The sequence below is a fragment of the Cherax quadricarinatus genome, chromosome 62 (assembly GCF_038502225.1).
Source record: "Cherax quadricarinatus isolate ZL_2023a chromosome 62, ASM3850222v1, whole genome shotgun sequence".
Classification (NCBI taxonomy): Eukaryota; Metazoa; Arthropoda; class Malacostraca; order Decapoda; family Parastacidae; genus Cherax; species Cherax quadricarinatus.
Window position 1 is genome coordinate 6,472,144 of NC_091353.1, and position 26,067 is coordinate 6,498,210.

The window sequence follows — 26,067 nt, forward strand, 5'->3', positions numbered from 1 at the left end:
CCTCCCTGGGCGGTTGCTGTCTGCCAATCTACTACCTATAACTCAACAGACTTATCCCCCTATAATTTTTGCACTCTCTTTTGTCCCCTTTGCCTTTATACAAAGGAACTATGCATGCTCTCTGCCAATCCCTAGGTACCTTACCCTCTTCCATACATTTATTAAATAATTGCACCAACCACTCCAAAACTATATCCTCACCTGCTTTTAACATTTCTATCTTTATCCCATCAATCCCGGCTGCCTTACCCCCTTTCATTTTACCTACTGCCTCACGAACTTCCCCCACGCTCACAACTGGCTCTTCCTCACTCCTACAAGATGTTATTCCTCCTTGCCCTATACACGAAATCACAGCTTCCCTATCTTCATCAACATTTAACAATTCCTCAAAATATTCCCTCCATCTTCCCAATACGTCTAACTCTCCATTTAATAACTCTCCTCTCCTATTTTTAACTGACAAATCCATTTGTTCTCTAGGCTTCCTTAACTTGTTAATCTCACTCCAAAACTTTTTCTTATTTTCAACAAAATTTGTTGATAACATCTCACCCACTCTCTCATTTGCTTTCTTTTTACATTGCTTCACCACTCTCTTAACCTCTCTTTTTCTCCATATACTCTTCCCTCCTTGCATCACTTCTACTTTGTAAAAACTTCTCATATGCTAACTTTTTCTCCCTTAGTACTCTCTTTACATCATCATTCCACCAATCGCTCCTCTTCCCTCCCGCACCCACTTTCCTGTAACCACAAACTTCTGCTGAACACTAACACTACATTTTTAAACCTACTCCATACCTCTTCGACCCCATTGCCTATGCTCTCATTAGCCCATCTGTCCTCCAATAGCTGTTTATATCTTACCCTAACTGCCTCCTCTTTTAGTTTATAAACCTCCACCTCTTTCTTCCCTGATGCTTCTATTCTCCTTGTATCCCATCTACCTTTTACTCTCAGTGTAGCTACAACTAAAAAGTGATCTGATACTTCTGTGGCCCCTCTATAAACATGTACATCCTGAAGTCTACTCAACAGTCTTTTATCTACCAATACATAATCCAACAAACTACTGTCATTTTGCCCTACACCATATCTTGTATACTTATTTATCCTCTTTTTCTTAAAATATGTATTACCTATAACTAAACCCCTTTCTATACAAAGTTCAATCAAAGGGCTCCCATTATCATTTACACCTTGCACCCCAAACTTACCTACCACACCTTCTCTAAAAGTTTCTCCTACTTTAGCATTCAGGTCGCCTACCACAATTACTCTCTCACTTGGTTCAAAGGTTCCTATACATTTATTTAACATCTCCCAAAATCTCTCTCCTCTACATTCCTCTCTTCTCCAGGTGCATACACACTTATTATGACCCACTTTTCGCATCCAACCTTTACTTTAATCCACATAATTCTTGAATTTACACATTCATATTCTCTTTTCTCCTTCCATAACTGATCCTTCAACATTACTGCTACCCCTTCCTTAGCTCTAACTCTCTCAGATACTCCAGATTTAATCCCATTTATTTCTCCCCACCGAAACTCCCCTACCCCCTTCAGCTTTGTTTCACTTAGGGCCAGGACATCCAACTTCTTTTCATTCATAACATCAGCAATCATCTGTTTCTTATCATCTGCACTACATCCACGCACATTCAAGCATCCCAGTTTTATAAAGTTTTTCTTCTTCATTGTATGTGAATATTAAATATTAATTCACCTATAACTATACAAATCAAAGTGGATTAAGGAGATACTCCACACCTTCCTATTTCTCTAATTACCTATATGAGAGTGTGAAGGAAGCAAGCTCAAATTCTTGGTCATGCTAAGACTCTTAACTTTCTAAGTCTGTAGTATTGACTCCACACTGCCTGAAAGATTCCAGGTTCATTAAAAATACATATATAATTGCTTCTGAAGGAACTAGAGCAAAATATTTTGTCCCTAGGATTCTTCTGATGCAAATCCTCTTCTTCCTGTCCATCTCCCACCAAGACTGGGTGACCCGAGTGAAAACATCCATCATCATTCACATTATCACTGTCTTGCCAGAGCTGCGTGGTCACTAAAGTTCCAATGCCCTTCCTAAACTGCATATATCTCTGCCCCTGCTTTAGAGTGCAGGCACTGTACTTCCCACCTCCAGGATTCTCCTGTTTCCCTGAATCCCTTCACAGAATGTCACCTTACTCACACTCCAACAGCATGTCAGGTCCCAAAAACCAGTTGCCTCCATTCTTAACTAACACACTCACACATATCTTAGTTAAATTCTTCATGTTCTTGAGTGTATCAACACTTTGATTGTATATACTAATTGATAACAGGACAATGAAAAATTGTGTGTTGTAAAATCTAATCCCAGTCATATGTAATGTGCTGAATTACTGTACTTTCAGGAAGTTCCAGGTTATGCAATCTTGGTAGCTTGCATTCATGAAAACACTCAGTCTATGACCACGTCTCCAGAAGTACAGAAAGCAGCTTTAAATGTCCTTATCAATTGTCTCTGTGCACCTATTTACCGGGTAAGTTATGTGGTTGCTTCAGCTTTCTTGTATAAAAGAGATATGTATGCAGTGTTTAAAGTGTCATCCACCAGGGGCTTTATCAGTCCAGTTGATGAAGTCACTTGATGCTGTATACATGTCTCTCATTTGTTGATATACGGTGTATATACTGTACATGTGCTTCTTGACTTACAATGGGCTATGTTCTGACAAACGCATCATAAGTTGAAAAAAATCCTAAGTTAAATGCGAATATGATTTTCTAAATACAGTGGACCCCCGACATTTGATGTTAATCCGTTCCTGAGAGCTCATCGAATGTCGAAAATATCGAAAGCCAAATTAATTTTCCCCATAAGAAATAATGGAAATAAAATTAATCCGTGCAAGACACCCAAAAGTATGAAAAAAAAATTTTACCACATGAAATATTAAGTTTAATGCAATAGAATAATTACAATAACAATAGAATAATTGACACTTACCTTTAATGAAGATCTGGTGATGATTGATGGCAGCCTCACCATGCCTTACCACACTGTGTATGACACTACGATTCTTAAATCTTTCAAACCAACCTTTGCTGGCCTTAAATTCACTCGCATCACCACTAGTTGCAGACAATTTCTTTACCAAATCATCGTGCAACTGCCTAGCTTTTTCACATATGATCGCTTGAAAGATGCTATCTCCTGCTATCTGTTTTTCATTTCTTTCTTTCTTTCAACACACCGGCCGTATCCCACCGAGGCGGGGTGGCCCAAAAGGAAAAACGAAAGTTTCTCCTTTTACATTTAGTAATATATACAGGAGAAGAGGTTACTAGCCCCTTGCTCCCGGCATTTTAGTTGCCTCCTACAACACGCATGGCTTACGGAGGAAGAATTCTGTTCCACTTCCCCATGGAGGTAAGAGAAAATAAACAACAAGAACAAGAACTAGTAAGAAAATATTAAAAAACCCAGAGGGGAAGTACAATGCCTGCACTTTAAAGGAGTGGTTTGGGATATTGGCAGTTTGGAGGGATATGTTGTGTATCTTTATACGTATATGCTTCTAAACTGTTGTATTCTGAGCACCTCTGCAAAAGCAGTGATAATGTGTGAGTGTGGTGAAAGTCTTGAATGATGATGAAAGTATTTTCTTTTTGGGGATTTTCTTTCTTTTTTGGGTCACCCTGCCTCGGTGGGAGACAACCGACTTGTTGAAAAAAAAAAAAAAATGTATGTGTAGTGTGACCTAAGTGTAAGTAGAAGTAGCAAGACGTACCTGAAATCTTGCATGTTTATGAGACAGAAAAATGGACACCAGCAATCCTACCATCATGTAAAACAATTACAGGCTTCTGTTTTACACTCACTTGGCAGGACGGTAGTACCTTCCTGGGCAGTTGCTGTCTACCAACCTACTACCTAGGTGTTTTTCATTTATCCACACCAATAACAGTCTCTCAACATCTTCTAACATTAGCGATCTCTGTTTCGAAAACAAAGTTGCACCTTTTGCAAGAACAGCTTCCTTGATTGCCCTTTTCCTGGCCACTATAGTAGTGATGGTTGATTGGGGTTTACTATACAACCTGGCCAGCTCCGACACACGCACTCCACTTTCGTACTTTGCAATTATCTCTTTCTTCATTTCAATAGTCATTAGCACCTTTTTTCTTGAAGGGTTGGCGCTAGAAGCTTTCTTGGGGCCCGTGGTTACTTATTTTGCAGAAACAAGCACCAAAAACAGTGATAATATGGAATGTACCGAATGTATCCTTAGATGCACACACACTGCCTGGCTTGTAAACACTGGCACACACGGGGCAGTTCAGGCCACACGTGGACACGTCTCGTACGAATCGTATCGAATAGCGGGTTTTCGATCGAATAGCGGGTTTTCGATCGAATGTCGAAGCGAAATTTTTGCGTTAAAATGCATCGAATGTCGGATTTATTGAATGTCGATGCCATCAAATGTTGGGGGTCCACTCTAAATACTGAATAAGTAAATAAACAAATAATTACTGTAACTAACTAAATACCAGTATTGAAAAGTAAAATGAATACAAATTATGGATTTGCCGTCTTCATGATTGGTAATAATCTCAAGTTTCATCTCGAAAGTATAATTGCTTTTGCACCATCGTCAAGTCAAAATAACGTAAAGCAGAGGAGCACTTGCATATCCATGGGGAAGTGGAAAAAGAATCCTTCCTCCATAAGTCATGCATGTCATGGAAGGCAACTAAAATATTGGGATCAAGGGGTTAATAACTCCAGGGGTAATAGTCACCCCATACTCATTATGTGAACAGTGGGGTCTCTCATAACCATCCTGTGGGTGGTAGGTGCTCCGTACTCATTATGTAAGCAGTAGTCAAAAGATTACCAAGGCACATAAGGTGTCTAATGACTGGGCTCCAGCCAGGGTTTGACTAAGGAATCTCTCTCATTTTGAAAAACAGACACAAATGCCATGTAATACATTATTGAGTAGGTTCCACCCTCAGAGTGGGCTTTATCAAGTCACAAACAGATCTACCTGAGGAGAAAGTACAAGGAGTATATATAGGGAGCATAGTGACGTGAGGAGTGGGGTGGATAATGTTGAGAAGGTTGAATTTGAGAAGGACCAGCACAGAATGAGCAAGTTGTTTGGTTGCTGTGTTTGATAACGATGAAGTTTCCAAACAACCAGGTTCAGCTATGTTGTAAAAGCTGTTGTGGTTTAATTTGTTGGATGTACAGACAAGTAAAACAAAGTTAATAAAGCATCACATTATACTGCATTTGTGTCTATTTTTCTATCATTTACTCTCTCTGCTGAATGACTATATTGGTTTGTTACTCTTTGTGAATAAAGCAGTTACCTCTTTATTTTGTGCATATTTAAATGTTAATATTTTTGTGTGGGTGGTAGCAAATCATTGTGTTCTCAAGGAAACCACTTTATTTCTGATGTATTTCTCTTTAGCCTGGGAGTGGTATCAGCAGACATAGTACATCTACAACTCCTAATAGAAAGAAGAGCAATGGGGAAGATGTTATCAACAAAGCTTGGGATTGTGTAAGAACAAGCAATGGTATTATGGTAAGTTTCTCGGCTGAGTTTTATTCAGGGATTAATATTACAGTGCCCATTGTGGTTTTGTGCTTTTGAATCTATGTTTTGCAGACTCAAAAGTGTTGGTCATCAATACAAGTGTCATCAAACCATACCCCGGCTGGGATTGAACCCGCGGTCAGAGAGTCTCAAAACTCCAGCCCGTCGCGTTAGCCACGGGCTGTGCTAACCTTCCTATGGTGTAGAAATATACCTAGTTTGACGAATCTTATTGTGGCTGGCTGGTCTAGTGGCTAACGCGACGGGCTGGAGTTTTGAGACTCTCTGACCGCGGGTTCAATCCCAGCCGGGGTATGGTTTGTTTGCAATCGTGTCATTACGATTTCATGAGTCAAGTGTCATCAATTTGGTAGATTGAATAATACGTGCTGTATTCCCATACTGGCTCGTTTTTTTTTTTTTTTTAACAAGTCAGCCGTCTCCTACCGAGGCAGGGTGACCCAAAAAAGAAAGAAAATCCCCAAAAAGAAAATACTTTCATCATCATTCAACACTTTCACTTCACTCACATATAATCACTGTTTTTGCAGAGGTGCTCAGAATACAACAGTTTAGAAGTACAGTGGACCCTCAACCAGCGATATTAATCCGTTCCTGAGAGCTAATCGTTAGTCAAAATAATCGTTAGTCAAGTTAATTTTCCGAATAAGAAATAATGGAAATCAAATTAATCCGTGCAAGACACCCAAAAGTATTGAAAAAAAAAAATTTACCACATGAAATATTAATTTTAATACACACAAACTGAAGATTACATGCACAGTTACATGACACTTACCTTTATTGAAGATCTGGTGATGATTGATGGGATGGGAGGAGGGGAGAGCGTTATCTTCTTACTGTTTAGAAGGGGAATCCCCTTCCATTAGCACTTGAGGCAGCAAGTCTTTTTCTGGGGTTACTTCCCTTGTTCTTTTAATGCCACTAGGACCAGCTTGAGAGTCACTGGACTTTTGTCGCACAACATATCTGTCCATAGAGGCCTGTACCTCTTGTTCCTTTATGACTTTCCTAAAGTGGTTCACAACATTGTCAGTGTACAGGTTGCCAACACGGCTTGCAGTAGCTGTGTCAGGGTGATTATCATCCATAAAGCTTTGCACTTTAAACCACATTGCACAGATTTCCTTAATCTTAGAAGTAGGCAACTTCTTCAATTTCTCTCTCCCCTCCTCCGAAGCAGTTTCCTCAGGTCTGCCCTCTTGCTGTTCAAGATGATCTAGCAGCTCATCAGTGGTTAGTTCTTCACTGTCCTCCACCACCAACTCTTCCACATCCTCCCCACTAACCTCCAACCCCAAGGACTTTCCCAATGCCACAATGGATTCCTCAACTGGCATAGGATTCTCAGGGTTAGCCTCAAACCCTTCCAAATCCCTTTTGTCTACACATTCTGGCCACAGTTTTTTCCAAGCAGAGTTCAATGTCCTCTTAGTCACTTCCTCCCAAGCCTCACCTATAATGTTTACACAATTGAGGATGGTAAAATGATCTTTCCAAAACTCTCTTAGAGTCAGTTGAGTTTCTGAGGTCACTACAAAGCACCTTTCAAACATAGCTTTTGTGTACAGTTTCTTGAAGTTGGAAATAACCTGCTGGTCCATGGGCTGCAGGAGAGGAGTGGTATTAGGAGGCAAAAACTTCACCTTAATGAAGCTCATGTCCCTAGAAAGACGCTCTGCCACATCTGTAGGATGACCAGGGGCATTGTCTAATACCAGGAGGCACTTAAGGTCTAATTTCTTTTCAATTAGGTAATTTTTCACATCGGGGGCAAATGCATGGTGTAACCAGTCATAGAAAAAGTCCCTAGTGACCCATGCCTTACTGTTTGCCCTCCACAGCACACACAAATTAGCCTTGAGGACATTGTTTTTCCTGAACACTCTGGGGGTTTCAGAGTGATACACCAATAAAGGCTTCACTTTGCAATCACCACTAGCATTGGCACACATCAACAAAGTAAGCCTGTCTTTCATAGGCTTATGTCCTGGAAGTGCCTTTTCCTCCTGAGTAATGTAGGTCCTGCTTGGCATTTTCTTCCAAAACAGGCCTGTTTCATCACAATTAAACACTTGTTCAGGTTTCAGTCCTTCACTGTCTATGTACTCCTTGAAGTCCTGCACATATTTTTCAGCCACTTTGTGGTCCTAACTGGCAGCCTCACCATGCCTTATCACACTATGAATGCCACTACGCTTCTTAAATCTCTCAAACCAACCTTTGCTGGCCTTAAATTCACTCACATCACTAGTTGCTGGCATATTTTTAATTAAATCGTCATGCAACTTCCTAGCCTTTTCACATATGATCGCTTGAGAGATGCTGTCTCCTGCTATCTGTTTCTCGTTTATCCACACCAATAAAAGCCTCTCAACATCTTCTATCACTTGCGATCTCAGTTTCGAAAACATAGTTGCACCTTTGGCAAGAACAGCTTCCTTGATTGCCGTTTTCTTGCCTACAATAGTAGCGATGGTTGATTGGGGTTTATTATACAACCTGACCAGCTCAGAGATATGCACTCCACTTTCATATTTATCAATGATCTCTTTCTTCATCTCCATAGTAATTCTCACCCTTTTTGCTGTAGGGTTGGCACTAGAAGCTTTCTTGGGGCCCATGGTGACTTATTTTGCAGGTGCAATCACTAAAAAGGCTGTGATAATATGAAAGCTGTGATAATATGAAATGTTCCAGTTGTATGTTTGGAAGCGACCGCGGTGGCTGGCTGGCTTGTAAACACTGGCACCAAAGGGACAAGTGAGGCGCGCTCAGGCCAAAGTGGACGCGTATGGTACGGAACGAAAAGCGCTGGTCAGGTTTTTAAGCGCTAGTCGAGGCAAAATTTTTGCGTTTAAATGAATCGCTAGTCAGATTTATCGTTAATCAATGCCATCGCTGGTTGAGGGTCCACTGTATATACATATAAAGATACACAGCATATCGCTCCAAACTGCCAATATCACAAACCCTTCCTTTAAAGTGCAGGCATTGTACTTCCCATTTCCAGGACTCGAGTCCAGCTATATAAAACAACCGGTTTCCCTGAATCCCTTCACTAAATATTACCCTGCTCACACTCCAACAGCTCATATGGGATAGTAATATTTTAACCTTTTTGGTTATACAGATATTCCTACTGGTACTGCAAAGTTATTTTTACAGCTGGAAGTTAATTGTAAATTAAAAGTAAGATTTACAAAGGGATTCAGGGAAACCGGTTAGACGGATTTGGGTCCTGGAGGTGGAAAGTACAGTATCTATACTCTGAAGGAGGGGTGGAGATGTTTGCAGCTTTTGAACTATAGTCTCTGAACACCTTTGGCAAGACAGTGATGTTGTAAGATGAAAGTGGTTTTTTTTTTTTTTTTTGGGGGGGGTCACCTTGCCATGGTGTGAAATAGCTGACATGTAAAAAAAATTTACATTTTTAACTCGTTTGATAATTATTTACTGTTAAAAATTTATTGCACATTCAGTTAAAATTCCTGCTGGTGAAGGGCTCATGATCCAAGGGATTGGAGCTGACCTTCCTCAAAGCAAACCTTATTACCTCCTCCTCCTCTGTACCATATGACCCCTAGAAGTTTAGTGCTTCCCATGATTAGAATAGTGTTAATCTTAACATCAAGACAAAATTAAACAATATTGGATTGTATTATTCTAACATGTAAAATGGTTTGTAGAGCATAACATCAATATTGTTTTAATAATAAGAAAGACAGCAATAGTTTTTCTAATAAGATATGTAATATTCAGTGCAAGTATTAGCATTACAGTACAGTATTCACTGTAGAAGGGATATGAAAGTACAGGACTGTAAACTGCACAGTAATGTATTGCATAGATCATTAAGGTTTCAGTTAATATAAGACATATAAGTAGGTTAAAAACTATTAATAATAAAGTGGAGTTTTCTAAAAAGCTGTTGGAGTTTGAGCAAGGTAATATTTTATGAAGAGATTCAGGGAAACTGGTTAGCTGGACTTGAGTCCTGGAGGTGGAGAGTACATTGCCTGCACTCTGAAGGAGGGGTTTGGGGTATTTGCTGTTTAGAGTGACTTCTAAACTGTTGTATCTACGTGCCTCTTGCATGACAGTGATAATGTGAATGATGGTGAAAGTTTCTTTTTTTGGGTCACCCTACCTCAATGGGAGATGACCAGTATGTTAAAAAAAAAAAATGTAAAAATGTACCCAGCCAGATGGCCAACATGATAAAAAGAAAATATATAAAAAAGGACAAACTGACTTTTTTTTTTTTTTAATTATAAACAAGGCTTTTAGCAACCCTACTGAGAGGGGGAAACCAATGTTTCAAGAGAAAATATTAGTCTGTTTTTATCCAAAAAAATCTATTACAAATCACTTAATGGAAGCTCAGCAGCCAACCATATATGCAACACTTGCTATATTTATAATAGGTTAGCATGCTTAAAGCTGTGTCTTCCTTGGGAAATGTCGTGGAAGTTTGGATAGCAGTGAATATACATGAGTGAATAGTGGTGAATAGGATCTGTCTACCATGGATCAGTAGGCCCTCTGCAGCACTCTTCTCTCAGGCTCTTAGCAGTATGTAAAAATGGGAAGGAAAAAGCTGAGAGCTACATATAACTGTACATGAGTAAAATAAATGAATAACAAAGTAATCCATTGAATGAGAAATCTTTGAAGATAACTTAAGGTCCTATTATCTGCACCCATTTGAAAGCTGTAGAATGATTAAGCAAATGAACTCAGATTGTCATGTACGACTCCAAATGAATACCTTTTAAACGAAGGTTTCTTGATCTAGGAATTGGATCTGTGTTCCAGTTCCCTGAATTAATGCTTGAATTCATTCCATTCACACCCCTCCCCCCACACAGGCACTGTATAATCCCTATGGGTTTAGCACTTTCACATAATAATAATGTAAGTGAATAACCAGAAAGATTAGACAAATGTTAAGGGTGAATTATTGAGCATAAATAAGATCCTCCTCGCATGGGCCAGGGGGCCCATCTCAGTGTTGCTCTCCAGTTCATGTTTTATGTTAAGTCCTCAGTAATAAAAGAGTTGTACTTGTTATGGATACCATTAAAATTAATTTGTTGGGGCTTTGTTCAGTTTTTATAATTCTGCTTCTCTGTGTTACAATAACTTTGTAATAGTTAGGGCTCATAATACTCATGATTAGCCCATTTTCCTGTATAAATTACTAAATGTAAAAAGAAAAACTACATTTCCTCTTTTTTGGGTCACTCTGCCTTGTTGGGAGACAGCCATTGTGTTAAAAAAAGTTATTAGTAATATTGAATATTCAGTTGGAGAGAGATTTTATTTAAAAACCTAATCGTGTTTTTTTTTTTTTACTCTGTACAATTTCAATATTTGTGTCTTTTTAGTACTTGCTGAATGTACTCCACAAGAAAATGCCCATCACAGATGCTGACTGCATCAGAGGGCTTTCCTGTAGAGCTCTGGTGGGTCTGTCAAGAAGTGATGCAGCACGTCAGATCATGAGCAAATTACCCATCTTCACTGCTGGACAGTTGCAGTGTGAGTATGGTTATACTGGATTAATCTACCCTTCCCACATATCTGGTGGCCTGGTGGTTAACGCTCTCACTTCACACGGTGAGGGCCTGGGTTCGATTCCCAGCCAGAGTAGAAACATTGGACGTGTTTCTTTCCACCTGTTGTCTATGTTCCCCATCAGTAAAATGGGTACCTGGGTGTTAGTCGACTGGTGTGGGTCACATCCTGGGACACTGACCTAAGGAGGCCTGGTCACAGACCGGGCCGCGGGGGCGTTGACCCCCGGAACTCTCTCCAGGTAATCCAGGTAAAATCCAAGATGGGTCATACTGAATGACTGTCAGTGAACAGACAAAAGAATGAACAAAGACTTGAGCTGTGGTCCATGCAAATAGCAGGCCCAGTACTGTAAGCGCTCAGTCACAGAGCTGATAGACACCCATTCCCAGGTGCTCTTTGACCCATGATGGGTTGAGCATTCCCATGTGAATAGACTAATACAGATGCTTCTTGCATTACTGTGGTTCATCTTACAATGTTTCAACTTTACGATGGCATGATAGCAACGCACATTCAGTACTGTAGATCTATTGATACTATAAACTTTTATTCCTTATTGTAATTAACTAAAATACCAGTATTGAAATACTGGTATTTAATAATTGCTTATTTATTTACTGAGTGACAGTAATTATCAACTTAGAATATTTTCATCTTAAATGGGTTCATCAGAATATAACCCCATCGTAATTCGAGAAGTGTCTATATTCGTCATTCTTCTCAGAGCCTAGACAGTCGCACAGATGCAAGTAAATCCTATTCTCTGTTACCCTGCACAAATAGAAAATCTTGTAAAGCTATTTTAAAAGCAATGTGCCACTGTATACACTTAGCTGTTTAACTAGATGACTATATATTAATCAGCACTTGATTAAGAACATTGAGGATCCCAGGAGGAGGTTGAAATATACAGATCAGTCAATCTTCTGAGTTTGTGTGTCCATGTGTGTTATTATTGAGCATTGATAAGTGTTCAGTAGACTAGTTATTCATTGAGACACACAAGCATTTGTAGATAAATGCAATAAAAGTTCATATTTGTCTGCTCCACTGGAAAAAATTATTCTATATACAGCAGTATTGCAACTAGCACACAGATTTTAAATAAAAACTAGAAAACATTGGTTCATCCTAGGCTATTATCAGTTTAAATTTCCACTTTGTGCCAATGTGATTTGTATAAAATCTTAATATTTACAAATATTTTCCTCAGTGCTAATGAAAGAGCCAATCCTACAAGACAAGCGGATGGAGCACGTTAAGTTTCAGCGGCATGCCTTGGAGTTGATCAAAGCTGTATCTGGGCGCACCAAGCACGAAGGTGATGCTTCCACCGACATCTCAATGCAAAGTATACACAGGGTGAGTTTCCCAACGCAGCACACAGCAACCATTATACCTTCTGTGTAGTTATGCTTATGTTCTTTATAGTGGTTTTTAAGTTAGCCTTGCACATTTTGTAAGAAAAGATGATACAGTAGTTAACTCATAACTAGACACATGGGCAGCACTTGAATATCTTTATTGCGGAAATGTTTCACCACACAGTGGCTTCAACTTGTCAGTTCTCTGAACCATTGATAATGACTCATACCTTGCTCATTTCAGTTCCTGAGGTCTTTTTTTTTTTTTTTCCCCCCCTCAACAAACCGGCCGTATCCCACCAAGGCAGGGTGGCCCAAAAAGAAAAACGAAAGTTTCTCTTTTTACATTTAGTAATATATACAGAAGAAAGGGTTACTAGCCCCTTGCTCCTGGCATTTTAGTCGCCTCTTGACAACACGCATGGCTTACGGAGGAAGAATTCTGTTCCACTTCCCCATGGAGGTAAGAGGAAATAAACAAGAACAAGAACTAGTAAAAAAATAGAAGAAAACCCAGAGGGGTGTATATATATATGCTTGTACATGTATGTTATTTTCATATAGTCGGACTTGAGTCCTGGAAATGGGAAGTACAATGCCTGCACTTTAAAGGAGGGGTTTGGGATATTAGCGGTTTGGAGGGATATGTTGTGTATCTTTATACGTACATGCTTATAAACTGTTGTATTCTGAGCGCCTCTGCAAAAACAGTGATAATGTGTGAGTGTGGTGAAAGTGTTGAATGATGATGAAAGTATTTTCTTTTTGGGGATTTTCTTTCTTTTTTGGGTCACCCTGCCTCAGTGGGAGACGACCGACTTGTTAAAAAAAAAAAAAAAAACATGTATGTGTAGTGTGACCTAAGTGTAAGTAGAAGTAGTAAGACGTACCTGAAATCTTGCATGTTTATGAGACAGAAAAATGGACACCAGCAATCCTACCATGTAAAACAATTACAGGCTTCTGTTTTACACTCGCTTGGCAAGACGGTAGTACCTCCCTGGGCAGTTGCTGTCTACCAACCTACTACCTAGAATGAGGCCATTTGTCATGTTATAATGTTATTAGTTGTCTTGTTAAATAGCTGTTTTGTCATTTCTTTTCACATAAAAATGAAATTATCAAGAAGAAAAAGCTTTTTATTTGGACTGCTTTTCTTAATATAACAGGACTCAACCGGCGTACTGGACTTGAGTCCTGGAGATGAGAAGTACAGTGCCGGCACTCTGAAGGAGGGGTGTTAATGTTGCAGTTTTATAACTGTAGTGTAAGCGTGCTTCTGGAAAGTGACAATGATGGAGTGAATGATGAAAGTTTTTTGGGCCGCCCTGCCTTGGTGGGAAACGTCCAATGTATTAATAAAAAAAAAAAAGTTTAAAGCAGTAATATATTGCCATATGTAGTCTGGGGCAGTTCCAAGGAAGGAAAAAGAAGGGGGGCTGAACCCCCCCAGATAATTAATACTAATGCTGCTTCTTCATGGGAAAGTGGAAAAGAATCTTTCTTCCACAAGCCGTGTGTCATAAGAGGCGACTAAAATGCTGGGAGCAAGGTGCTAGTAACTCCTCCTCCTGTATAAATTACTAAATGCAAAAAGAAGATAAACTTTAGTTTTCTTCATTTTCTGGTCACCCTGCCTTGGTGGGAGATGGCCATTGTATTGAAAAAAAAAAATGCTACTTCAAGACAAGACCCATAGCCTACTATTCCAACCAGATTGCTACCCCTAAGCCTCTCTTATTTGGAGTATACCTGGAGGTGGTTTTACGGGGTCATTGGCCCAGTCCGTGACCAAGCCTTGTAGTGGATCAGGACCTAATCAACCAGGGTGTTATTGCTGGCCTCAAGTAAACAACGTACAAACCACAACCTGGCTGGTTAGGTACTGACTTAGGTGCCTTTCTAGCTACTACTCGAAGACAACCAGGGGCCTAATGGTAATCCCTTATATAAAACTTCTGCATGTAAGGCATCTTTTTGCATTACAAGTACAGTAATACCTTGAATTTCAGCCTTAATTCGTTCCAGAAGGCTGTTTGAGTGCCGTTACTGAACGAATGTGTTCCCACAAGGGATAATGTAAATTAGATTAATCCATTTCAGACCCCCCAAAAATACACAAAAGAACTTACAAAAATACACTTACATAATTGTTTGAGTTGGGAGCTGTTCAAAATTCAGAGTACCACTGTACTCTTAGTCATAAACTCTATACTCATTATCATTGGTATGTCTTGTTTACAGGCTGATGTAGTAGCACAAACAAGAATCAACTACAACAAGAGGCAGCTGTTGCAGCTGATACAGACCCACCTGTCCCAGGAGGGTTATGAAGCAGTGGCAATGGCGCTTCAACAAGCAGCCCATCTTCCTCCTCTTCCCGCCTCTGTGCCACATACTTCTATGGGACCACCAACAAGGAATATGGTGACCCCGCCGCCATCCATCAGAGCGGTGAGTACCGTACTTGTGTTTTCAAGACTTTCTTGTTTCATTATGTGCTGTAAATCAATTAAAATTTCCCAGTTATATAAAGAGGTTCCTTAGAAGTTTAAAGGCCATAAGAATTTGTTTTAGATCATTAAAAAAATACACTGGCTTCACCGTGAAGACTGCTGAAATCACATTTTTCTGTAAAAATTATGGGCAACTTTTATTCTGAATAATTGCAATGTATGACATATACCTGTTACCCCATTGTTATAGTACTGACAGTAAATAGACTTTTCCTCAAGGATGATGCCTTGTTGCTGGTGAGGAGTTCTTGATCCAAGGAACTGGATTTATCTTCCACTTTTTTGGATTTAATCTGAATATCTTCCATTCCCCAGAGGCTATATGACCCCCATGGGTTTAGTGCTTTCCACAGAAAATGAATGAAAATAGTGCATGAGGGTTACCTGCTATGTGCATGCCTACTGTATTATTTTTACAAAATATAATGAATAAAATGGTAATACAGCTTGAGGTGATTCATAATTTATAATGAGGAACTTCTGTCTGGTTTGCAGTGATATATTTTCCCACTGTTGTGCCTTTAGTCCACTCAGGTCAGTTTGATCTGTGCAGTACATGAGGGCCCTGCACACGCACTAACTTCTTTTCAGTGTTCCATGTTTTCGTTTGCTTCAAATTGAGCCATTGTTCATTATGTTCCATGTGCCTGCAATAGCCACTGGTGGGTGGAACAGTGGCTCAATTGAAAGCCAACCAAAACATTGAACACCACAAATACATGCTATGTATGTGGGTCCTTCTTGTATTCCAATGTTCTATTTATTTTGAGAGTTGTCTTAAGTTTTCTTTAACAAAATTGTTACATTTTGATGCAGCACCGTCTCCTTGCTGGTGCAGGCACTCGTCACTTATTTGCACAAACTTTGTGCAAAGGTTCACCAGCTAACAGTGGTTCATTAGCAGCAGTTGCATCAGCTGCCACTACTTCTTCACCGGTGGCCAATCCATCACCCATCAGCAATACATCTAGTCCTGGAGCCTTGCATATTAAAATTAACAGGTATATATATTAAGTGTTTGGGAAGCTTGCTGTTTGGAGTGACATCTGAACTGTCGTATCTGAGTGCCTCTGCAAAGACAGTGATTATGTGTAAATGATGGTGAATGTGTTTCTCTCTTGGGTCACCCTGCCTCAGTAGGAGATGGACATGCCTGTTGAAAAACAATAATTGTCATTCTTTAGTAACTGTCTAGTTGCTACTTTCATTTTATGAAGTGTCCTAGCATGTAAATGGACACAGCTCACATTAGTTGCATCTGAGTCCATTCACCTAACATTTTGTCAGAAATTCTGCCATTATTACTGTCCTAACCACAGAATGGGTGGGGTTTGAAGCCATGGCATAAAACTCCACTAGCCTGCAGTTTTAAGACTCACTCACGCCATGGGTTCAACCACATTCATTCCATTCCATTCATGAGTCATGATGTAGATGTTAAATGATGTAAAACACCTATGGTACATCTTGATGAAGCTTCAGTCTTGGTTGTATATGAATATATGCATAGAATTTACTATATGAGTATATGCATAGAATTTACTATATGAGTATATGCATAGAATTTACTATATGAGTATATGCATAGAATTTACTATATGAGTATATGCATAGAATTTACTATATGAGTATATGCATAGAATTTACTAGAATTTACTTGGAACTCGGCCATGGGCTGGGCTCCAAGAATAGTGAGAGACTGGAAACTTTAAAGATAAGGTAAAGGTACTTCAAAGGTATGGTCAGAAGCTAAGTTAATTATTTTACTTTACAAAAGGTACTACTGTATTATCTGAATATTTGCTTTATATATTTGTTGTGGGTGTGTCAAAAATACTTGCCATCTTTCAGAGCTAGCAAAAGAGATAGCAGAGGTGTGTCCTTGACGAACAATAGCAGCATGTGTCACTTTAGCAAAATGGAGTCCTCTAACTGTTGTAGCAATTGTAGTCAAGGCACTGTAGGCAGCATAGGGAATTCTGCTCTATCAGTGCCTGTGGTGACGAATACAGCGCTGCTCAGTGAACCTACAATAAGCTTGGACAGAATCGTCACAGAATATCTTATGAATCAGCATGCCCTCTGCAAGAACCCGGTTGTTACCTGTCCAACATTCGACCTCTTCCAGTAAGCATTCTCAATATTTCACTGCCCCTTCAGAAGTAATCATACCCAGATAACCCACACACAGGAGAAAGAAACAGTCAATGGTCCAAGTCTGACCAAAATGTCGTCATCAGCTTTTCTCCTATGCTTGGGTTATTTGTGTATTGTTCCAGTCACTGTATTGTGCCTTTTTGTTCTTGAGTAGTAATTATATTATGGATAAATTATAAAACTTTTGTGACTTCTCAGTACATTCTAATTATTAAATAACAAAAAAAATGCACAATACCGTGACTGGAACGGTACACAAATAACCCACACATAGAAGAGAGGAGCTAATGACGACGTTGTGGTCTGACTTGGACCATTTACAAAGTCACACTAACGAAAAGGAGAGAAGGAGGGAGTATATATAGGCCAGGAGGTGGTAGTGGTAGTAGTGGAGGTAGAAGGTAGTAGTTGGGGAGGTAGTATGGTGGAGGTGGAGCCAGTCAAATACTAAGAAAGAGGAGCACTGCACGGGAGCTAGGGGCCCACAGGGGGTAGGAGCAAGAACACAGAGGGGGAAAAATAAATAATGAAGGAACAAATACCCTAGGCAGAAGAAAGACAACCCAAAGGAGAAAGAGGAAAGGGGAAGAAGAAGAAGAAGAAAAAAAAGGAATCAGGTTAAGCCACGGGTGTTCTGAAGTTTGGAGCACTTTACAATGTAGTGGGAAAGGAAAGCATCTACAGAGATGAAGCCAGGACTAAGATTCATACAAGGAAAGTTGTGTATAAGGGAGGATTCAACCAGATGGCAACTGTTAAAGTTGGAAGTAGGGAAGACAGTTTTAGCAGAAGACCAGTCAATAGGATGAGTGTGATCTCTCTCCTGTGCGAGGATTATTTGTGTATCATTTTAATTATTGGCATATAACCTTTAGCAGTATCATGTATGGCTTTTTCCATAGCAAAAGCAATCTAACATACTAATTTAAATTAATATTTTCCAGACCACACAGATGTCCAGAACCTAAATCACTAAGAGCGCCTCCTACAAACTTCACAATGCGGTATGCCAAGAGATCATACAATGTGCCATTCACTGGTCTTGAAGGCTCTTCTAATAATCGAAAGTTTATCTACAGTAGATATCGACCGATGCAGACTTATAGACCGACAGATGATGATGACATTTTTGTTTGCTGTGAATTCACAGTAAGTGTTTAAAGTTTGTGTGGGAAAGATGTCATTGTGTGGTACTGTTTTAACATATTCAGATGTTCTGAAAGCAGAGATAAGATTTGCTACTGTTGCAAAGTAAAAGACATCTTGATGAAGAACTCTAGATTTCTATATCTTGTAGATATCTATGCACTTAACCCCTTCTCCTGTATACATTGCTAAAGTTAAATGGAGAAACTTTTCGGTGGGATATGGCCGGTTTGTTGAAAGATGATGATCTGTGCGCTTTGAGGTGCAGACTGAGATGCGACTTTCCACTGATTTTATGGTTATAAAAATAAGTTACTGTGCTTATGGGAGATTCTAAAGAAAAATTGCAAAGGTTAGTGGATGAGTTTGGGAATGTGTGTAAAGGTAGAAAGTTGAAAGTGAACATAGAAAAGAGTAAGGTGATGAGGGTATCAAATGATTTAGATAAAGAAAAATTGGATATCAAATTGGGGAGGAGGAGTATGGAAGAAGTGAATGTTTTCAGATACTTGGGAGTTGACATGTCGGTGGATGGATTTATGAAGGATGAGGTTAATCATAGAATTGATGAGGGAAAAAAGGTGAGTGGTGCGATGAGGTATATGTGGAGTCAAAAAACGTTATCTATGGAGGCAAAGAAGGGAATGTATGAAAGTATAGTAGTACCAACACTCTTATATGGGTGTGAAGCTTGGATGGTAAATGCAGCAGCGAGGAGACGATTGGAGGCAGTGGAGATGTCCTGTTTAAGGGCAATGTGCGGTGCAAATGTTATGCAGAAAATTCGGAGTGTGGAAATTAGGAAAAGGTGTGGAGTTAATAAAAGTACAGTGGACCCCCGGTTAACGATATTTTTTCACTCCAGAAGTATGTTCAGGTGCCAGTACTGACCGAATTTGTTCCCATAAGGAATATTGTGAAGTAGATTAGTCCATTTCAGACCCCCAAACATACACGTACAAACGCACTTACATACACTTACATAATTGGTCGCATTCGGAGGTAATCGTTATGCGGGGGTCCACTGTATTACTCAGAGGGCAGAAGAGGGGTTGTTGAGGTGGTTTGGTCATTTAGAGAGAATGGATCAAAGTAGAATGACATGGAAAGCATATAAATCTATAGGGGAAGGAAGGCGGGGTAGGGGTCGTCCTCGAAAGGGTTGGAGAGAGGGGGTAAAGGAGGTTTTGTGGGCGAGGGGCTTGGACTTCCAGCAAGCGTGCATGAGCGTGTTAGATAGGAGTGAATGGAGACGAATGGTACTTGGGACCTGACAATCTGTTGGAGTGTGAGCAGGGTAATATATAGTGAAGGGATTCAGGGAAACCGGTTTTCATATAGTCGGACTTGAGTCCTGGAAATGGGAAGTACAATGCCTGCACTTTAAAGGAGGGGTTTGGGATATTGGCAGTTTGGAGGGATATGTTGTGTATCTTTATATGTATATGCTTCTAAACTGTTGTATTCTGAGCACCTCTGCAAAAACAGTGATAATGTGCGAGTGTGGTGAAAGTGTTGAATGATGATGAAAGTATTTTCTTTTTGGGGATTTTCTTTCTTTTTTGGGTCACCCTGCCTCGGTGGGAGATGGCCGACTTGTTAAAAAAAAAAAAAAAAGATAAGTTATTAGATGAGCTACAGTAAAATATCCACAGTATATATTATTTTCTCTCACCATTTCTCCTCCTCCCATTTGTGCCAGATGATCTTGTAGATCAAAGCTCTGTTTAAATCCCATGATCTATTATAAAAATAATTGCCATATATGTGGAAAATATATTAAACTGGGATAAAAATTTGCTTGTTACCTTAATTTAGATTTGGAATAAAGCTTTTTTTTTTTTTTTTTTTTTTTAACTTCAGTGGTCATCTTCCAAGGAGAGTGAGTGACCCCTCCCCCTTCCCCAAAAAATCAAAATCACCATCATTCATTCAGCCGCTGTCTTGCTTGGTGTGCTAACATAATTTCGATGACCCTCCAACTGTAACAACAGTACCCGTTTTAGTTTTGTTTCACTTAGTGCTAAGATGTCCAGATTCTTATTCATAACATTAACAATGAATTTATTCTTATCTGTACTACACCCATGCACATTTAAGTACCTTTGTGGGACATACAGGTCACAGCACAAAAACGTGGGTACAGTGGCTGCCTCATTGTCCTCTACCCAAACTTTTAACTCTCACATTAGCCATTTCTCACCAAGGCAGGGTGACCCAAAAAAGAAGAAACACTTTCACCATCACTCACTCCATCACTGTCTTGCCAGAAGTGTGCCAATACTACAGTTAAAAAATTGCAGCATATCTCCTTTTTTTTTAAGTAATGTTTTAGTTTATCATTATTCCTCACTGAAGCATTTTTGTTTTGAAAGAACTTTGTTTAGTTCATAGAAAATCATTTGTTCCACTTTCTTTTATAACTGCAAGGGAAACTTTTGTTTGAATATTCACCTTTAACCCTTAAACGGTCCAAACGTATATATACGTTCTTACGCATAGCGCCCCAAACGTATATATACGTTTTATTTTTCCTGCCTTCAGATTTGGCATGATTGGCCTGAGATGCCTTGTCAGCATAGAATGGGTCCTAACACCCAGTGTGCGCGATATTAAAAAAATCTGGGACCACTTAGTACCTTGTGGGAGCGCCAGTTAAATTGAGTGCCAGCTAGAGCAAACAGTGCGGCAAACACCAAGGATTCACTGATGTAATGTCATATTAACACTCCTCTTTTAAAGAGGAAAGTGATGTTAACCCCAAGTTTAGGGTCTGTCTATCTCTGTCTACCTCTGTCTCTGTCTATCTGTCTCTGTATCTTTCAATCTGTCTGTCTGTCTATCTCTATCTTTCAGTCTGTCTCTCTATCTGTCTGTCTATCTCTGTCTCACAGGTACACATAAATACAAGTATACATAGTGTAAATTACCTAGGATAACCCAAAAAATCCAGACAAAGTGCTATACTCTACTTGAAGATGTGAGTAAACGTGATCACAACGCAGTCTTGTGGCTTTCTCTGAGACAGAGAGCTAGATGGATAGACAGATAGACAGGGAGCTTGACAGACAGACAAATAGACAGACAGACATGTTTGTGTACCAGCGAAAACAAAGTGAGGGCGATGCTCATCAAATATCACCTCTAATCTTTTTTATCAGCTGCACCCTCCCCCACCCTTGTGTATGCTCATCAAACGTCAGCTCTTATCAGTTGTTATCTCATCTTATCATGTCACTGTCAGGGTGGACTTTGTTTTTCATGCTTCAAGGCAACTTATTGTTACCTATTATTATTATTACATATTATTCTTCTCCTCCTCCTCCTCCTCTTCTTCCTCCTCCTCCTCTTCCTCCTCCTCCTCTTCCTCCTCCTCCTCTTCCTCCTCCTCCTCTTCCTCCTCCACCTCCTCCTCCTCCCCCTCCTCCTCCTCCCCCTCCTCCTCCCCCTTCCTCCCCCCCCTCCTCCCCCCTCCTCCCCCCTCCTCCCCCCTCCTCCTCCTCCCCCCTCCTCCTCCCCCCTCCTCCTCCCCCCTCCTCCTCCCCCCTCCTCCTCCCCCCTCCTCCTCCCCCCTCCTCCTCCCCCCTCCTCCATCATCATCATCATCATCATCATTATTATTATATACTTCCACATATCCAAAACATTGCTGGGACATGTAAATACTTTGTATATACAGTGGACCCCCGCATAACGATCACCTCCGAATGCGACCAATTATGTAAGTGTATTTATGTAAGTGCGTTTGTACGTGTATGTTTGGGGGTCTGAAATGGACTAATCTACTTCACAATATTCCTTATGGGAACAAATTCGGTCAGTACTGGCACCTGAACATGCTTCTGGATTGAAAAAATATCGTTAACCGGGGGTCCACTGTATTCCAAGACAATAGTAAATGACCAAGACAGGTGTAAATGTCCACCTGTCAGTGTGTTTGTGACAATTTGAGTACAATTTCAGTACCTAATACTAGTGTCAGAACAAAGATTGGTTATAAAATGACAAGAACTACTACAAATTGTAATTATCAGAACATAAAAATTACATAAAATAATATGAAAAATGGAAAAAAAGGTATATCGGCAACACTTCTGCAAGCAGCAGGACTCGATGTTGCTGTCACATGAGCATCCAGTGCCAACTTCTTGGCCTCATATCTCAGTAAGTACTGACCCTATTTTTTTTTTTTTTTCAAAAATATTCGGGGCGCTGAGCGAGTGAACATATATATATGTTTGGACTGTTTAAGTGTTAATTGCATTTGTTTTTTATCCTTTCAGCCAGATGACCAGTTTATTATTGTTGGCACAACGCGAGGAGAAGTGAGATTATTCACTAAAGGCGGGAGTGTGAGTATTGTGTTGAAATTGTCATTATAGTGACAGTGTTTTGTCTAGGGAAATTTAATTTTCTGCTGGTTTAAAATCAGTTAAAAAAGACAGTAATCAAAAAGGTTCATTGAGTTGAAGCTAAAAATGCTGACTAATATTCACAAATTGGAATTGCATTACATACATGCTTTTTAAGTTAATGGAGTCTCAAGGGCTTAAATTGATTGCCTGTGAGTTTTAAGATTGCTATCTTTCCCTCTACCACCATTATCACAAAAGGGGTGGAAGTAAAGTGAAGAATTTATTAAATTAGGATTGTTTGAGGACCATGTCCTCCATTGACTTGTTACAGTGAATATACTTTTCAAAGTGTTGGTTGTAAGCATATTTACTTACAGGAGCTAATTGTGAAGTTATGTTGTTGTGGGTGTTACAGGAGGAAGGCATATACACGGTCCACCAGGGAGCTGTGTCCACCTTAGTTACTCATAGTTCCGGCTCGCTGCTCCTCACTTCTTGTACAGGAGTCCACGAAACATCTCTCTGGAGCATCACTGATCTCTTTGATGAAAAGTATGTGATTCGTGACACTTCATATTCGACCCACCCTGCACGTTTAGTTAATTTTACATTGCCTCGTACTTGCTAACCAGGAGGTGAAAAAACTCTAGTTCAGTATTATAATGTGATGCAACTAGTTATTGGAACATTTGGAGAGTCGAAGAAGTGAAAGAATATTTCATTTATTATGATTGCAGGAAACGTGAGATCAAGGCATGTTAAAATTTGATAAAGTGTAAGTTGAGCACTGTTCAGTAGGCAAAGAATTTAGCAGTATGACTTAGGCTTAAAAAAATGAATACATGTTAATTGTCAAGTAATTAGTTTTGAAGTGTTAGACTGCCAAAAATAAACTAATTTTATATGCATAAAAAATTTAGTTAGTCTCGAGAGCTGAATTTGTTGGACACTTTTTGCTGTTGATATATTAACCCTTAAACTGTCCAAACGTAGATCTACGTTTATTCAACATATGAAAGTACAGTGGACCCTCGGTTAACGATATTTTTTCACTCCGGAAGTATGTTCAGGTACCAGTACTGACCGAATTTGTTCCCATAAGGAATATTGTGAAGTAGATTAGTCCATTTCAGACCCCCAAACATACACGTACAAACGCACTTACATAAATACACTTACATAATTGGTCGCATTCGGAGATAATCGTTATGCGGGGGTCCACTGTATGTGAAAAAACAGACCTTTTTTTTTTTTTTTTTTTTTTTTTTGGAAAATATGTAAAAAACATAGTTCTACTTTTGGAACACTACGCATGTGAACATAGATCTGTTTGGACAGTTTAAGGGCTAATATAATACACTATATCAGAGCACTCTGTTGAAGGGTTCTTCATCCAAGGAATTAGAATACCCTGTCTTTCCTTGGATCAAACCTGATTACCTTCCATTCCCCAGGCACTGTATGACCCCCCTACAGGTCTAACACTTTCCCATGCATTTTATAATAATACTGGTTAGCTAGAGTAGTTCCTAGGTTAATGTACTGACCTGTTTAACTATATATGTAACAGAGAGGAGGTTCACCATCTTTGGGGACGCTTGTTAATTTTGCCTTTGCTATTATGTTGTACTCAGTGCCTTGCTGTAAAAAACTATTTTTTTTTTTTTTTACATGCTGGCCATCTCCCACCGAGGCAGGGTGGCCAAAAAAAGAAACACTTTCACCATCGTTCACACTGTCATTGTCTTTACAGAGGCATGCAGATACGACAGTTTAGATGTCCCTCTAAACAGCAAATGGCCCAAACCCCTCCTTTAAAGTGTAGGCACTGTACTTTCTACCTCCACCTGCTAACCGGTTTCCCTGAGTCCCTTCGCAAGATATTTTCCTGCTCACACTCCAACAGCTCGGGTCCCAAAATCCATTTGTCTCCACTGACTCCTAACACACTCACACATGCTTGATACATGTGCAGGTCCCTTGCTCATAAAACCTCTTTTACCCCCTCCCTCCCTCCCTCCTTTCCTAGGATGACCCCTACTCCTCCTCCCCTTCACTACAGATTTATACACCCTTGTATATTATCTTTCAACAAACCAGCCATATCCCACCGAAGCAGGGTGACCCAAAAAGGAAAACAAAAGTTGTCTTTTTAACTTCAGTAATGTATACAGGAGAAGGGGTTACTAGTCACTTGCTCCTGGCATGTTAGTTGCCTCTTACGACACGCATGGCTTATGGAGGGAAGATTCTGTTCCACTTCCCCATGGTATCGTCTCGCTAAATTTTACTAAAAGGTACGTGTAGAAGACCTGGGGCTAAACCTCTTTATTTTTTATGCCAACAGGTTCACGTTACATGAATGCCAGCATGCCGATTTCAATAATGCTCAAGATAAAATCATTGGCACGAGTGAACAAACGGCAAAGGTAGGTAGTGACACTCCTTGAATACTTATAGTTTACCCTTAACCTCAGTGAGGTTTTGTAGGCATACTTTATATCAGCTCAGAGCACATCCTCTAATTAGTTCATCACATCCTTCTCATTAACTCAGCACGTCCTTCACATTAATCCATCATCCTTCTCATTAATCTAATAATTTTTCTGGTGAAGCTCACTGCACAATTATAATGCTTGCATATTTAGTTTTGTATCATTGAATAATGTAAACTTTATGTTGTTGTACACTATACATTTGCTAGCTGGCTATAAGTAAATGTTTATATGAATTACTGAGGTAAACTGTAGTTAGTGAGTGTGTGTGTACAGACCACCCCATGTAGCTTTCTACAGGGTAGCCCATTCTGCAGACCCAAGGTCTGAACACACACAACATCTTTGGAACTGGGTATTCCTCGAGAAACCCTCAGAAGGATTTTAAAAGCTCAGAAGTGTGTATCCACACATTTGGGTCACCCTGTATGAAGCACATGCCTATTTTTTTTTTTTTTAAGTTAACTCTGTCAATCTCCACAGCTTTATGACCTTAATACAAGTCAGGTCGTGACCGAGTTTACACCAAAGTTATCCAACCATTACAACATCAACAAGGCTGTCTTGGATCCCTCAGATGACCTCATTCTTACTGATGGAGTGCTGTTTGACATACGCACCGGGAAGCAAGTATGTAAGGCTTATTATTATTATTTAATCATGGGGGAGTGCTAAACCCATATGGATTAAACTGCCTATGGGAAGGGGATGGAAGGCATTCAGGCTCAATTCAGGGAACTGGAGCACAGATCCAATTCCCTAAATCAAGAGCCCTTCACCAGCATCAAGGACCCTCCCTTGAGTATGTAA

General features: G+C 39.8%; 1 protein-coding gene across 4 annotated transcripts in view; it reads left to right on the forward strand.

The window, feature by feature from the left end:
• Positions 1 to 26,067, forward strand: part of mahj (LisH and WD40 domain-containing protein mahjong) — a 57,169-nt gene that overhangs the window by 15,478 nt on the left and 15,624 nt on the right. For all 4 annotated transcript variants that reach the window (XM_053774615.2, XM_070098358.1, XM_053774616.2 and 1 more), the window contains 12 exons: positions 2,417 to 2,545; positions 5,492 to 5,608; positions 11,032 to 11,185; positions 12,438 to 12,586; positions 14,833 to 15,042; positions 15,921 to 16,105; positions 16,956 to 17,231; positions 18,206 to 18,410; positions 22,691 to 22,759; positions 23,178 to 23,314; positions 25,110 to 25,191; positions 25,741 to 25,887. In XM_053774615.2, coding sequence (XP_053630590.1) covers positions 2,417 to 2,545; positions 5,492 to 5,608; positions 11,032 to 11,185; positions 12,438 to 12,586; positions 14,833 to 15,042; positions 15,921 to 16,105; positions 16,956 to 17,231; positions 18,206 to 18,410; positions 22,691 to 22,759; positions 23,178 to 23,314; positions 25,110 to 25,191; positions 25,741 to 25,887 — 1,860 coding nt within the window. The remainder of the gene's footprint in view (positions 1 to 2,416; positions 2,546 to 5,491; positions 5,609 to 11,031; positions 11,186 to 12,437; positions 12,587 to 14,832; positions 15,043 to 15,920; positions 16,106 to 16,955; positions 17,232 to 18,205; positions 18,411 to 22,690; positions 22,760 to 23,177; positions 23,315 to 25,109; positions 25,192 to 25,740; positions 25,888 to 26,067) is intronic.